A 15,361-nucleotide genomic window follows, 5' to 3' on the forward strand; every position below is an offset into this window, starting at 1 on the left:
GAAGAAACACTAACGATTTTCTCACACTCACACACCTTTACTTAATCACAAACACACCTCAGTTGCTCCTTATGGTTCAGGTGCTGCAATGCATTGAAAGTGAAAATTAAAGTCTTTTTTTAGGCATTCAAGATGGAAAGTCTAATTTATAATTACTATCACATAGAGAGGCAAAGAGAGAGAGAGAGGAGTGAAGACTGTGTTTCTCTAGGTGAGGTAAACAGAAAGACAGGGCGCTGGTGTGTGTCTGTATATGAGGAGAGAATGTGAATGGAAGACTGTCTTTGTCAGACAGACAGGAATATGTGTGTGAAAGGATCCTCTAAATGAAGAACAGCATTTATACAGACAGAAACAGCACTTCTCAACCTCAAGTTACATTTTTTATTTTCCATGGGCAGAAAAAGACAGAACCCAGAGTCTATGCAGCACTTATAAAGTATATGTTTATTTCATTCAGGAATGTATTAACTTCCACCGGCAAAAAAAAACAAATCTAATGAAGCGCAAACCTCATTCAGAACAAAAAAGAAAACACCAAAGAAAAGAAACTTTTGTGTGCAGCGATGTGAGGGGACTGACGTGAATGTGCAGCCTGATGATAGCTGAATAATTCTCTCGGCAGAGCCAACAGTGGCGCTGCTCAATCAGACACAAACAAATACATGCACGCTCACATAGTTACATTCTATGCTTGAGTAAGCACATCCACACATAAAGTCATACCCGAGACACACAGAACATAGTACGGCTCCGTGTTAAGGGTGTGAGTACATCTGGAACTGCTCAGAAGGGGCACTAACGTTCCTCACACTACAAAACATTCACATAATGAAGACATGTAGGCTGTTGTTAAATTAGTAGCGCTGAAGAATTAGTCTCCTCCAATCCTTTCCTCTCCTCTTATCCAACTGAATGAGGGATGGGGAGGAGTGATATCTATGCAATAATCCCCTTACTGTCTTCTGTTAGTCCCTTTCTGAATGTCCATCTAAGTGCTCCGCCTCTTTTTAGGCTAGGCCAATCACTGGCCAGCTCCCAGATGGTCTGCTGGTTGTCTTAATAAAGGAGAGGAGTTCATTTTGCAATTGGCGTAGGGTATATATATGCTAATGAGAAGGCGAAAATGTCAAGATCATCCAGCCAATCACAAAGTAGAACAGGAACACTGGATACACGACCAGGGCTTTCCTATTGGCCGGTTGGCTGTCTGCAAGAAATGCTGTGGAGGCTGTGAATGAAACACATAGAGAGATACGGATTAAGATCTCACTGAAATCCCCTAAAGACTGTGTGTACAAGGAGAAGACAATGAGTTGAGTGATCGGACTTCTGTCTCCACTCTCCACAGTTTTACTGGTACATCTAATCTTATTTTCTTCTTTATCACTTTAGCAACTGGTTATTAATAGCACTTAATTGATGGTACATTTGTAATTCATTAATTTGTAATTTCTCTGTGCAAAAAATTGCTTGTAATTTTACTTTTATTTCAACTACACACTATTATTTTATTTTATTTGTCACAACCAGTGTTTTTATTGATAACTGAAACTAAACCATAATAAAGCTAAAAATATTGTCACAGTGTGAGGCTAAAAATAAATCAAAATATAAATCTTAGATTAAAAACTCTACACTACATATGGTATACTGTATACATAATAGTAAAATAACTATTAAAAGTTATTTTAACAAGAATATTTTTATTTTACATTTATTTGTTTATTTCGCACTGTGAGCCACTAAATGTATGGTTTTTCCTCATGGGTATAAAGCACAAAAAACCCCACAAAAAAACAACAACATTAAATTAGTCTACACAGCCCCCTGGTGGTGGCTGCATGCACTGCCGGAGGAGCTTGTTTGCCACACATGGATTCTAAACATTACTGCTAGAAACAGAAATCGGAATAATTTGAGTAAAACAATCGCAGGGCCTTTAGTCTTCTGTGATTGCTGAAAATAGATAAATTATTTTGATTGGTTCTTACCAAATGTTGACCAGCTGAAGGATGCGGTGACAACTATAAGTCGGACAGCAAAACCGATGACGCCTGAGCCCCCCAGAAGAACGATACGGCAAACTATCATGGCCACAGTCAGAGGAAGAATACAGTACCCCAACACACACAGACTCTGGAAAAATGATCTGTACAGACAAAGAGTGAGTAAGACAGAGATATGGACAGAAGGAATGACATGTGCTCAAACATTAAAACAGCTAAAATGATTATGCACTGTAAATTGTCTAGATTAGAAGCTGATGAACATTTATCAAATTCAGAAAACTAATGTTTCTAATAAATGAACAATCAACTGTTACTGTGGAAATGACCAAGAAACTGTAAGAGAGCTTACAAGTAAAAGCTACACATAACAGTAGCTGACATTCTGAAATTTGTCACAGTTAAAAAAATATTGGTGGAAAAAAAATGATTAACTTCCACAGCTTGCGGAAAGTAAGTAGTTGATATTTTTCTTCAGGAATTCTGAACAGAAACTTCTAAAATACTGCATTTATATGAGAGTTTTTTTTATTGTAATAATGCAAAAGCCTTTGCTGATAGTAAGTGCTATTTAAAATTACTACATAATAAGCAAAATATGATTTACTACAGTATTTAAATGGTAAAATAGTGAAATAGTGACTTTACATGATAGTAAGTTTCTGTTTGAAATGTATTGTTTTTCGAAAACATATGTGAATGGAATTGTGTTGAGAAGTCAAACCTTTCACTTACTCTTTCAAAAAATAGTGGTGATATTTTGCAACCCTAAGTGCCCAGCGTTGCAGTTTTGGGATGTTTTCCAAATTTTGTCTAAACGAACTGACTTCCTAACGCTATATTTAAGAGTGAAAAAAAATATGAATATCAATGCTTGGGTCTCTTGAGGGCTAAACAAAACAATTGATGTCACTCACACTCTGATACCTCATTGTTCAGTGGCATTAAACAATCAATTCTCTTGGATCTGGTTGACTAGCTCTCTTTTCTATGCCTAGTGATGAGACAAATTCCCTCTCGTAGGTACAGATGCCAAAGCACAGGCATCAATTTGGTTTGGCCTTAGAGACTCCTCTTTAATACGCATTTTAAATTACTAACTAAAAAAATTTACAATAAGAAAACTGCACTAAATTCACACTTCCTCCACTCTGAAGATGTGAGGTGCTTTTTTGTGCATATAAGAAAGCTTCTACCAAGCTAATTCATTACCTAGACTGTAGTGTAATCTGTGCCGCCACAGTTTCATAATGAACCGAAAATATTTTAAAACTTCTCATAACAACATAAAAGGTCTCTAAAGTTGTTTTGTGCCATTGCTTTGGCAAAGTATCTGCCAAATTAACTAAAATCGAAAGCGTGATATGACTATGCCCCCGGACCCCCTTACAGGAAATGAGGTCCATCCACCAGTCTCACAAAATCCTGCAGGAAACACTGAAATATAAACGAAAATCTGACTGTTTACTCACATAGTTCCTCCCAGGAGTTTTGAGTTGAGGGTGATGATTACAGAACCAAACCAGATGATGACAAAGACTTCTGCAAACTGTGGTCTGCCATCCTCCTCACTGTCAGCAGACCCACTCTGCAGCATTCTGAGATAGAACATATTATTATAAATACAATACACTTGCTGGAATCATAGTGACAATGGTTCTGACTAGGACTAGTCAACATTACTACTCACAAGGCCAGAGTCACACAGAGGATAAGAGGTCCCCATAAGTCCCCTAAAAAGTACAGAACATATACACTCCTTAAAATCAAGACAGCTGAAGAACATGTAACATTTATAATAATAAGTGATCATAAATGGGGCGCATCCTTTATGTAATCTGTGATTGTGTCATGAGAAATGATGGACTCACAGTCTCTGAGTAGTGCAGAACTTTTCTTGGGGTACATAACATGGACAAACTTTTGTCCAATGGCTCTTAGATCCCTCAGCTGAGAACCACAAACAGAGAAAAGAGAGAATAAGAAACGTTGCTTAAACTCAAACAGAACTACTCTTACATGTGCACTCCAGTGATATTTTAGTATTATTTATATATTATTATTATATTTATTTAAAAAAATTAAGTAATTTTGTTGTGTGATTCTGTCATTTTTATTTGTTTTTAAAAATATTTCTATGCAGGTTTAATTAATTTTTATTTCAGTTTAAGTCATTTTAGTTCTTCAATTTAAAGTCCCCCTGTAGTCAATCATTTTATCCCTTAAAACTATGAATATCATGAATCCATGAATATGGAAATAAGCCCCGCCTCCACTCAATCACACAAGCTCAGAATACCTGATTCACTCGGTCAACTTTACTGTAGTAAAAGCAGAACAATGACAAGTGGAAATACTGGTTTAATTCAGCCATATATGTTTGAACCAGAAACTGATTTAGAAGAAGAAGTGGAAGAGTGAATCATACAGGCTTCTATACAAGTCGATGTATTAGAATGGTAATGCGTTTTATGTATCGCTCTTAACAACATCAGATACATAACGGTAATTATTATGATTAGCCTTTTGCTTGACTACATTATCAAACAGATAACAATGTGTTGCTAATGTTACACAAACCAAGGTCCCCTCTCGCTATCTCAGTCTGCATTCTAAAATCAGTATCCTTAGAAACACTTTGAACAACTTAGAACATCAGTGGAGAAAGGCATATAGTTCATGATAACATCATAATATACAACATATTCACAATTTACCCGCTATATTGCTAAATGTACCCGATTTTTCATATCAACAGAAAAATATACCGGGATAACCTGGCTTAGTACAGCACAGTAATGATGATTTTCTAAAGCCCACCCGCACGTTGACGTGACTGGTAATAACATGCTTGTGACGTTGAGGACTGCGATTTCAAACTGCGTTTCTGAGACTGTCTTTGGTTCACTGCAGTTTTAAGGAGAAAATACTCAGCAATGGTGTAGACTTATGAGTTTGCACATGGTTTGTCTTAAAGCATATTAAAAACACCACATAGACAATAAAAACTTTATTTTTTTCGTCATATTTAAACATATTTATTTCAGTTAGTTGCCAAAGCAAAAATTTTTATATTAATTTCAAGTTTTTCATCTAGGCTTAATATTTATACTTTAATTTATTTCAGCTTTATTTTATTTATGACAAATAATATTTTACAGTTTTAGTTTTATTAAACAAATTACACTGGCGCAATTAGAATTGTTTTCCTCATTACATTTATCCACACAAAATATTTAAACGTGTGCATTGCCCATCCATATATGCCAATATATCACTACCCTGTAACAAAAAGTTTCACTTACAATAGTGTCTTTGACAGGCTCATCCAGCGTCGAGAGATCATTGTCAGCATTCTGCGAGCCCACAGGCACAGATATATCTCCCTCCACTGGGATGTCCTCTGAAATTGAGATGTCAGACAAACCTGCAAACTGAGACATGAAGAATGACTGTTTAAATTATTCATGGCATATATACCCAAAACACAAGTTCATGTTTATCTATGCCAGTGATTCTCAAAATGTGGTTCACTGGTGGTCCATGCAGGATCTATAATGGGCTGTATGTTGTTGACTGACTAATAGAGGAAAATAAAAACAATTACAATTAAAAGAAAGCACTTCTAATTGAATCAACTCATTAATAATTGAGCTAAATATGTGATAAAGTGTTTCTGTTTTCATCACAATAAGTGACAGTTACTGTAGCAAATGAATAGTCTCAGCTCAGATTTATTAGGAAAAGAAGCATTTAAGTTGATTTCAATTAATCAAGAAGAAAACAATAGTCAGGCAAATTAATGGTAGAAGTAGATTATAAATTATATAACTTACTGATGATAATTTGTACACTATCTCTTTAAAACTTCCTGTCCTGAAAAAGGACACAGGGTGACAGGGATGTGCTCTTGACCTCAGGCTCAAGAATCATTTTTAAATCAGTAAAACCTATTGTAATTGTAATGCACTGAAACCTCATTTCAAGACCCATATGATCACAGGAAATACATTTACCAAGCAGATATAGACCGTTAAATAACCAATAAAGAAATGTAAACACCTCTGTGTCGAGATCGTTAGATGAGAAATAAGGATCAAATGAAGGAAATATATAATTTCTTGATTGGAGTCTAGAACTACAGTCTAAGTTAAAATCTCTGCACTTATAAAGCGAATAAATAAACATTTAAAATATTTATAGGAAAGTGGCAGTCAGACAGTCAGATAGCAGGTGTTGTTCAACTCTCACTGTTTACATAGTTTGGTAACACTGTACGATAAAAGGCGTAATTCTGTTTTCCGCAAAATCAGCTAATCTATCAGTATGGTCATTTGGGTGATGTTTTAAGAAATCTTTAAGGTAACGTTAGTGAATTTGTCCTGTTGTGCTGAGAAACGACCATCTGCTTTTACACGTATTACCCCAGCAGAGCTTTACTGACACATTTACATTACATTACCAAGCAGTACTCGGGATCGGTTTACCATACAGACAAAAGTTAAAACGGTGGAAAAGCTGACAATGTGTTTTAAATCTCTTTTAAAGCATGTTTTGTCTCTTACCAAAGGCTTGCTAGACTCATCTACTTCCGCCATCTTTACACGGATACGGATACGTCATCGGGAGTGTGACGTCAAAAACGCCAACATGCCACTATGCAGATAATAATAATAAAGGAATGAGGTGTCTATGTTTATTTAAGGAAAAGGTACTCTTTAATTTTGTTTTGCATTTTGAAAATGTATTTTTTTAATATTTAAAGTATGATAACAATAAATGTTTCCAATTGTATTGTAAACAGTGCGAATTAAAAAAATGTCATTTTATTAGTCAAATTTCGCATTCATAAGTTTAAGTTTTATAACAAAAAGCCTCCTTTCTTAGTATTCCTTAAATAATTAGAAAATTAAATTACTTTTTTACTATTCAATCTAGTACTAATGGAAAAGCTATTAAGACAAAGTTTTTTTTTTTATATATATATTATTTTTTTATGTGTTTTCTTTGCTCCCCTGTCTCCAACATGTATATTGTATTGTTGTGTTGTTTAAAGCATTAATAAATAATAATAATAATAAAAAAAGATAATAATAATAAATGTCATTAATGTCTCTGGTATTATGCCCTATGTTTTAAACTGATATCATATTAATCCTATTGATAATCATAATAACACAGTTTGAAAAATGGCTTGTAAATGTATGATCAGAAGAACAGTGTCTGTCTCTTTAAGGGTCGGAGTCAGTGTGGGTTTAGAAATACAACGTGCGGGTAGAATGACAACTAGCGTGACTTTGAACTATCAAAATAGGCGAGGCTTTGGCCCGGATGTTTGTCTCTACTTGGACAAGCACGATGGATCAACATAATATATATTTTTTTCTATTTTTCTATTCGCTGCATATTTCAATGCAAATGGCTATTAAGTGCCCCCCCCCCCCGCTCTCCCCCTCCCTCATATCACTGCACACTTGCAACGTTAGCGGCATGTCACGTGGTAAATGTTACTTTTTCTATCACCGCTCAGTCTAGACCAATAATAGTCGTTTATGATTGCTTGAGTCTGCGTTCATTAATACATAATTTATTAGTGATTGTAGAGGCATGTTTCCAATTGTATTGTAAGTACCAATGATTGCAAATAATAGATTTGAATGATTATAATTTTCAGCCTATAAATGTCTGCAGCAGTACAAAATACATCCTGAGATTTAAATGTAGTTCAATAGAGGATTTCCTTTTGTGGGCCCTCATGCGCCCCCTAGAGGAAGAAAGCTGTGTGTCCCAGAAAAGTAATAGTTTTAGCTGCTAACTAGTGACATTTGCCGCCCAATGATGTGGGAGTGCTCAGAATGTAGCCCTGCCCGCGTTTGTCAGTCCCTCGGCTCCCAAAACAAGGAAAAGTATTGAAACACAAATACTTTATCAGCACTTTTAAGTTTTAGCCTACTTTGCAACTCAAATTGACTTAATCTCTTTTTATCAATACCGCGTGCACACGGAGACAGTCACTACCGGAGCGTTGGATTATTGTTTTTATAACTGCATATCATACAATATGTCAAATATGAGGAACTTTATCGAAACCGATTAAGTTACTCGAAATCAACTTGATTAACACAGCCGAGTGATCAAAAGGCACGTCTGTCGTGGTTTGTGTGTGTACTTTATTGACAACAAAAGGCCGGTTATCATCGTTGATCATTCAGAGGTTGAGAATGGGGCATCCTCCACTGGAGTTCAGCGACTGCTACTCCGACAGCCCAGATTTCAGAGAGAGACTGAAATGCTACGAAAACGAGCTGGAAAAATCCAACAAGTTCCTAAAGGATGTAATCAAGGACGGGAACAATGTGATCAACACGATTAAAGGTAAAATTGTCTTTTACAGCAGCGGTGGTGGTGCTCTTCGCTGGGGGGAGGAGGTGGATCGAGGTCTCCGCCTTTGCAAAGCCCTTGCAGATGAACAAATACGCACGACATCAGTAGAGAATTTAGTTTTACTCAAAGGAAAAATTCCTTTCATTCCCGGAAGCCCTACGATTCGTAGGTCTTTTTGAAAAAGCTTTCACTTGCAGGTCACTGGTTGGTTTTTAAGGGGATTATGAATTGTAGAGGGGAGGGAGTGATCTGGCAGATGGTGCGCACCTCTCAGAGATGCTTCTGGCAAGCTCTTTCAGGAGACGGTTGATTTATTTATAGCAGGGACCTTCAATTTTACAGATTAGTAAATGGAATTAAACTGGAAAGTGTGAACGTGCCAACAAGATGATTGACGGTGAAGGGAGAGCCAGTAGTCATATGAATTACTATCAGTGCTTGCTTATCATTATTCTGCTGATCTCATAGAAGTGAGGCTCTTTGCATCCTCGAAATGGAGGAGAGAGAGAGAGAGAGAGAGAGAGAGGAGATGCAGGATGTAAACTATCAGTCTAAGAAGCATTCCTTTTCACGGCCATACACCACGTTGCTAAAGTCTCTTCCTCCTTCCTCTTCTTTTGTTCGGCTTATCTCTGAAGTGTTGTGAAGCAAAAAACTACAAATGGAAAGTTTCCAAGATTTGAATCATGCTCTTCTGATACTGTTCCCCTGAATGAGGCAGTTAAGGATAGAGGAACTATAACCGCACACAATGAACTTTAGACAGTAGCTTCTGCTTAATGAGGAGAAGCTGCTAAACTCACTAAAGCTGTATTACAGCCATTATATAGATGTAATAGTAATTATTGCTGTAGATTTCCCAGTGCACAGCTCATATGTCTTCTTTATCATCAGTGTTCAGGGAAATATCAGGGAATTGTAAAAGTGTGATTTCCAGGCCTGGTCATGGAAATCAATAAAAATGAATAATCTTAACTTTTTTAAGTCAAATAATGCATTCATACAGTTATACAATATTTTATTAAAATTAATCAAATATTAAAAAGTTATTACTTTTTTAATAATTAATATAATTTAATTATATTAAGTTATGTATGCAGAGATTTAACTGACCAAATAAATAAAATAAATAAATATAATGACTAGATTTTAGATCGAGCAGTATTTTCTTTGCACCATGTCTAAGTAGTAATGCTAAAAGATGCTATTTATTCTAAGTGGAAATCGTGGCAGATACTATTTGCACCTCACTGTATTATAGTGGGCCTATATTATAAAACGGTATGCAATAACTACATATTCAGTCTATATGATAATATTTATTAAAATCATAAATGGATGCTACCTTATTGGGGCATTACTTGTCCCTATCCCTAAAGCCCATTACACCTAACCCTAACCCTACTGATCAACTCTTTATCCCCACTATTAAATACCCGTTAGGCACTTTATTTCCACTTTTTGAGTATTTTCTTATTTTAAATAAACACCTTTCCAAGTTCAAGCTGATATGCGATGGGCAAAGGGAGTTGGGTAAAGGCCGGATACGAACTCGGGCGGGGCGCCAATGCTCCTGTTATCAGATGGGTGTAATTTTGTAATTTTGTCTGGCTCAACCAGACATTGGTGGTCAGAGTCAAGCCCTATTCGGACGGGATTAACTTTACAAGGGTAGATGGAGTAATGTAATTTTACCACAGGACGTCTGTAATATTTATGGCCAATTCGCACGGGATAAGATATCTCAGTAAAACTAGCAGAAGTGGGAGGGGATAACTCGATTTGGGCATCGCCGTCACCCTCATGTCGTCATGTGCGTATTACGTTGCTTCCTGATATCACGTGCAAACACATATAACCTATGTTTATATAAAACAGTTATGTCCGGTCGAACGATGTATTAATTAACTTCAGATTGGATTGTGTTGGTAATAGGCACTTACCTAACGCTAAAAGATGTTTCGTGCCTCTTAACAAGTGCTTTCGACCTTCTTTCTGATCTGAATGGTATGTGGAAAACACTTGAGTTTTGCCACAGATTTGTCCCAGCGTCTAGAACGCAACTGAATGCTTTTTCAAGTGTCTCCATACTTGGAAAAACTGCAGAAAACTACTTTTAAACAGGAAATGACAAAATATTTATGTACATATTTACAGCGGGTCTATTTGCACAGGATTAGTATTAACAAAGGTAATTTTTCCTTACCTTTTTACTGAAGTCGCCGTAATCTTTACTGACATTGTCAGTATATTTTGGGGATATTTAATTTAATTTGATCAATCAATAAATTCCTCTTGAAACAAACTTTGTTGTATTATTTTAATTTAATACTGTGAAGCTGCTTTGATACAATCTGTATTGTGAAAAGCGCTATACAAATAAACTTGACTTGACTTGACTTGACATTGTCCGTAATGATTACTGAGATGGCACATTCGGACGGGACTAAAATCACAGAGAAGCTCTGGTAATTATTACTTTACCCCACCTCTCCATGTAAAACTAGTCCCGCCCAAATAGGGCTTTAGTGTAAATAGCCTCTGCCTACAAGGCGGGTTATTTGCACATAGTGTAAATAGACACTCCAAAATATTTAATGCGTCATGGAATGTTGCAATAAATAAAAGTACAATGAAATGTAAGCATAAATAAGTAAGTAAGTGATAAATAAATAATCCTAGCATGCTCTAAAATAATTTAAGTGGCTAGAAATTTTTAAAATAACATTAATCTGGAACTACTGGGAAAGTAATGTACATTAGCCAAAAAGAGCAGGAATCCTGTGCCATTGTCAGATGATTTCCTGATTTATTGGAGAGTTTCAGCTGATTGGCGGTTTGCATTTCACTGCCTAAGTTTGGATAGAAAACTTGACAGTTGGTCTCTTGTCAGTAATAATTTGATGATTCAGCTTTAATTTATCTCCTTCTCAGGCTTCCTTCCCTAATTTCAAGGGAAGTCATAAATGCACTCGTTTTCTAAAAACGCATGTTTTTATCTTTCCTGAGGGAGTATGCAAGCTTCTAATTTGACTAACCATAAGCCTCATTCTATACCTCAGAGTGCAACACTCCAAAAGCAGAATGCTGAGCCATTAAGGCCGATTTCCTTACGGAACTGTGCAGAGCACGACTGGCTGTAATTTGATGACTGCAGTCTGCTCTCCATTGCTTCCAGTGTCTCAGAAGGAGTCTTCAGTAACTTCTGCTTTGGTAACTAAAGGAACCACTGGAGCCCACAATAAATTTCCACTACTGTGAAGTTCTGCAGCTTCTAAAGTCATATGACCTGACTCAGTGGTTTCGATATGCTTACTTCCTGCGTTTATGTAGTTTTGAAATTTTTGAGGAATATCGCGGGTACTGTGTGGATGTGAAACTTGACACAGGAAGTGGAGCATTTTCTTTTCTCCAATGATGAGGAACCTTCTTGGAATCTATTGCTCCTTTTATGACTAAACAGAGAATATCAACAAGGCAGATTTTCAGAAGGCTTCAACAAACATGCTGCTCAATACAGAATTGTTGTGGCTGCTGTGGTTTCAAAAGTATTAATGAACAAATTATCAAATTATCTTTTGCACAACACTTTTTGGCACCTCTCCATTCAAACATCATCTGTTCAGTTTTGCAATCTTATTTTGTCGTGTGTTTGACTGCACTGACCGGTTTTACAGCCGAGTCTGGTTCTCTTCTACCAGCCAGGATGTGGTACTTGGCTTCAGCTGTGGTTTAGTAGTTTATAAAATGCAGTACAATCTGACACTTTGTTAGTATCAAACTGACACTTTGTCATGTACACACTTTGTCGTGCATTTCAAGAACACCTGTTACATCACTTCTTGTCTAATGTTGCAGAGGTAAAATAGCTCCCTTTTGAGATCCGTGTTTGTGTTTGTCAGAGGGCTGGACAGGGCGGGTTTTGTGATCTAGTTTGGAGAGGGTAGTCTGTCATGCCAGCTCTTCATGCTTTAGACAAACACACTCTTTGTGTCTCTTTCATCAGAGGGGATATAATCATTTAAGCCATCTCCTCTGTTAGCACCGCACACTTCACAGAGTGTGCAGGCCCACAGCACAGAGCACAGCTAGAGAGAAATAGAGATAGAAAGAGTTAGGGATGAATGGCTTACCTGGCTATTGATCAGTAAAAGAGAGTGGAAATCAATTGGAGTTCATCTGTAGAAATGCAGAAGAAGCCCAGATTTTATTAGAATATTTACATTAAGAATATTAGAAAATATTGGAATATTATATTATATTATAATGAGTAAATATATAAAAAATGTAAGCTGAATTTTCAGCATCATTAAAAAAAGTATTCTAATATGCTGATTTGGGGCTCAAGAAAAATGTCTTTATATTATTAATGTTACTAATATTATTAGTAATATGTTACTTATATTATTAATGTTACAGGTGCGCTCCTTAATATTTTTTGAAATATATATGGTTATGAATATGGAAACCGTGATACACTAACATTGAAAAGAATGGGGTGAGTAAGAAAAAAAATTAATCAACACTTTTATTCAACAAGGGCGCATTAAATTGATTGAAAGTGACAGTAAAAACATTTATAATGTTACGAAAGGTTTCTATTTAAAATAAACGCTGTTCATTGAACTTTCTATTTATCAAAGAATCCTGAAAAAAAATTATCACGGTTTCCACAAAAATATTAAGCAGAAATTTTTTTTTTTCAACATTGATAATGAAAAGAACCATTATTGATAGTGGTGTACCAATAATATTTGATAATAATAGAGTGCCAAGTCAGCATATTAGAATGTTTTCTGGAGGATCATGTGACACTGAAGACTGGAGTAATGATGCTGAAAAATAAGCTTTACCATCACAGGAATAAATTACATTTTAAAATATATATAGAAAACTGTTATTTGAAATTGTAGTGATATCTGACAATATTACTGTTTGTACTGTTTTATAAATGCAGCCTTGGTGGGTGAGCATAATTCTTTCAAAAACATTGAAACACTTTAATTATCCCATACTATTTTATATATATTTATAAACATACATTCACTGGACGCTTTATTATAGGTACATCTTGCTAGTACTGGATTGGACCCACATTTGCCTTCAGAATTGCCTTAATTCCTCATACCATAGATTCACTGGCGGAGCTAGGGGGTGTCCAGGGGTGGCCGTGGCCACCCTTGGTCTAAGCTTGGCCACCCCTTTGGCCACCCTTCTCACAACTGCTGTTTCTGTCTCTTTTTTTTTATTGACAAAAATTGCGTTTTTTAAAACGCTGAACCGTCTCTTTAAGACTACAAAAAACGTGAGACTTTTCAGACGCACACTTCAACTTCATGTGCAATGTGCAAGTGCCGAATGAGCTTCAGCAGAACATCAGATAGTGATATGCACATAGTAAATATAGAGTCAATCTTTCTCAACTGGTGGGTTGCAAGACCGTTTTGAGTAAGTCGAATAGTGTGCAGTCAACAACACACGTAATTCTCTTTTTTTCTGATGCTACTTTTATTTTAGAAGATGTGTGTGAAAGCTTGTGACACTTCTGTCAGATGCTGAGAAAAGCAGTTGGCTATCTTCGGTAAGATGAGATATTGTCAGGCCAAATGCGGCGTGCTGTAGCCGTAGTTGTCGTCAATTAACTCATGTAAGAATCAAAAAGGCGATTAAAGCTGTCAAAACTGCATGCATGTATTTGTTATATATGCATCACATGTGTCTGGATTAAAATATTCTGCTATGTGAGATCACAATATAAGGCACAAACTGATATGTAATGTTTTAATGTCCAAATAAATGTGAGCACTGTGCATTTGTACTAGACGATAGGCATTCATTTTGCGTTCATTTGTAAAGGACAAACAAACAAAAATGTATAATTTAAATCCATAAAATAACTAATTTTACATTCTGGCAACATTATATTATGAAAAACATAACATTTTACATTATGTGCTGTTGACTTCCGCCTTGTTCACATTCTTGCACATGGGGATTCAAAAGAGAACTTTTGTTTTCCTTTTTAATTTAGGTATCATAGAACTGTTGCAATTATTATTTTGACAACTTATATAGAAAGTTAAACTTTTTTTTGACAAACTCAGAATTGGTTGAAGAGTTCATTGATTATATAAAACGCATTGAAGGTTGAATAATCTTTGGACTACAGTAGTTATCTGCATGTTATCTCATCCATGAAGATGCAACAATGTAGAACAAGCTATTGGAGATTTTGAGAACCAGAACCAAGCTAACTGAGCAAGTTGAACTTTAGCTATAGTGTGTGCCCTTTTATTACTATTTAATTAATTTTAATATGAGGTGGTGGGTAATAATTAAAAAAATATCAAATTCACTCAGTATTCCATGATTCCTAATTCACTACTATCTCAATTACAATTAAGTACAAATTAACTTTTATTCAGTTGTGTAGGCACTAAAACAGTCCAATACAATTTCAAATTATTTTTTTATGATAAAATAATTAAGATTTCTGTGCCACCTCAGACTGGTTGCTGGCCCTTGCCTGGCCACCCCTATGAAAAAATCCTGGCTCCGCCACTGCATAGATTCAACAAAGTTCTGGAAACATTCCTCAGACAATTTGGTCCATATTAACATGACAGCATCACGCAGTTGCTGCAGATTTGTCAGCTGCACATAGTGAACTCATTGTCATGTTCAAGAAACCAGTTAGATGATTTGAGCTTTGTGACATGGTGCGTTATCCTGCTGGAAGTAGCCATCAGAAGATGGGTACACTGTGGTCATAAAGGGATGGACGTGGTCAGCAACAATACTCAGGGAGCCTGTTCCATTTAAACTATGCTCAATTGGTACTAATGGGCCCAAAGTGTGCCAAGAAAATATTCCCCACTCCATTAAACCACCAGCAGCAGCCTGAACTGTTGATACAAGACAGGATATATCCATGCTCTCATGTTGTTTATGCCAAATTCTGACCCTGT

The 15,361-nt window shown here is 36.1% G+C and overlaps 2 protein-coding genes across 3 annotated transcripts in view; one reads left to right on the forward strand and one right to left on the reverse strand.

Annotated features, from left to right (window-relative positions):
* Window positions 1-370: 370 nt before the first annotated feature.
* On the reverse strand, window positions 371-6,674 carry yipf6 (Yip1 domain family, member 6). Its single transcript, XM_082169682.1, has 7 exons — window positions 6,575-6,674; window positions 5,315-5,443; window positions 3,881-3,959; window positions 3,700-3,742; window positions 3,482-3,607; window positions 1,995-2,152; window positions 371-1,231 (listed from the first exon to the last, which is right to left on the reverse strand). Exons 1-7 carry the CDS (start codon window positions 6,605-6,607, stop codon window positions 1,110-1,112), a joined length of 690 nt encoding a protein of 229 aa, XP_082025808.1. The 5' UTR covers window positions 6,608-6,674; the 3' UTR covers window positions 371-1,109.
* Window positions 6,675-7,851: 1,177 nt separating this feature from the next.
* Window positions 7,852-15,361, forward strand: part of ophn1 (oligophrenin 1) — a 43,823-nt gene continuing 36,313 nt past the window's right edge. Inside the window, exon 1 of one of the 2 annotated variants that reach the window (XM_082169031.1) lies at window positions 7,852-8,384. In XM_082169031.1, coding sequence (XP_082025157.1) covers window positions 8,231-8,384 — 154 coding nt within the window. In that variant the 5' untranslated portion in view covers window positions 7,852-8,230. The remainder of the gene's footprint in view (window positions 8,385-15,361) is intronic. The other variant, XM_082169030.1, reaches the window with a different exon arrangement.

Source organism: Leuciscus leuciscus (assembly GCF_965113295.1).
Source record: "Leuciscus leuciscus genome assembly, chromosome: 5".
Classification (NCBI taxonomy): domain Eukaryota; kingdom Metazoa; phylum Chordata; class Actinopteri; order Cypriniformes; family Leuciscidae; genus Leuciscus; species Leuciscus leuciscus.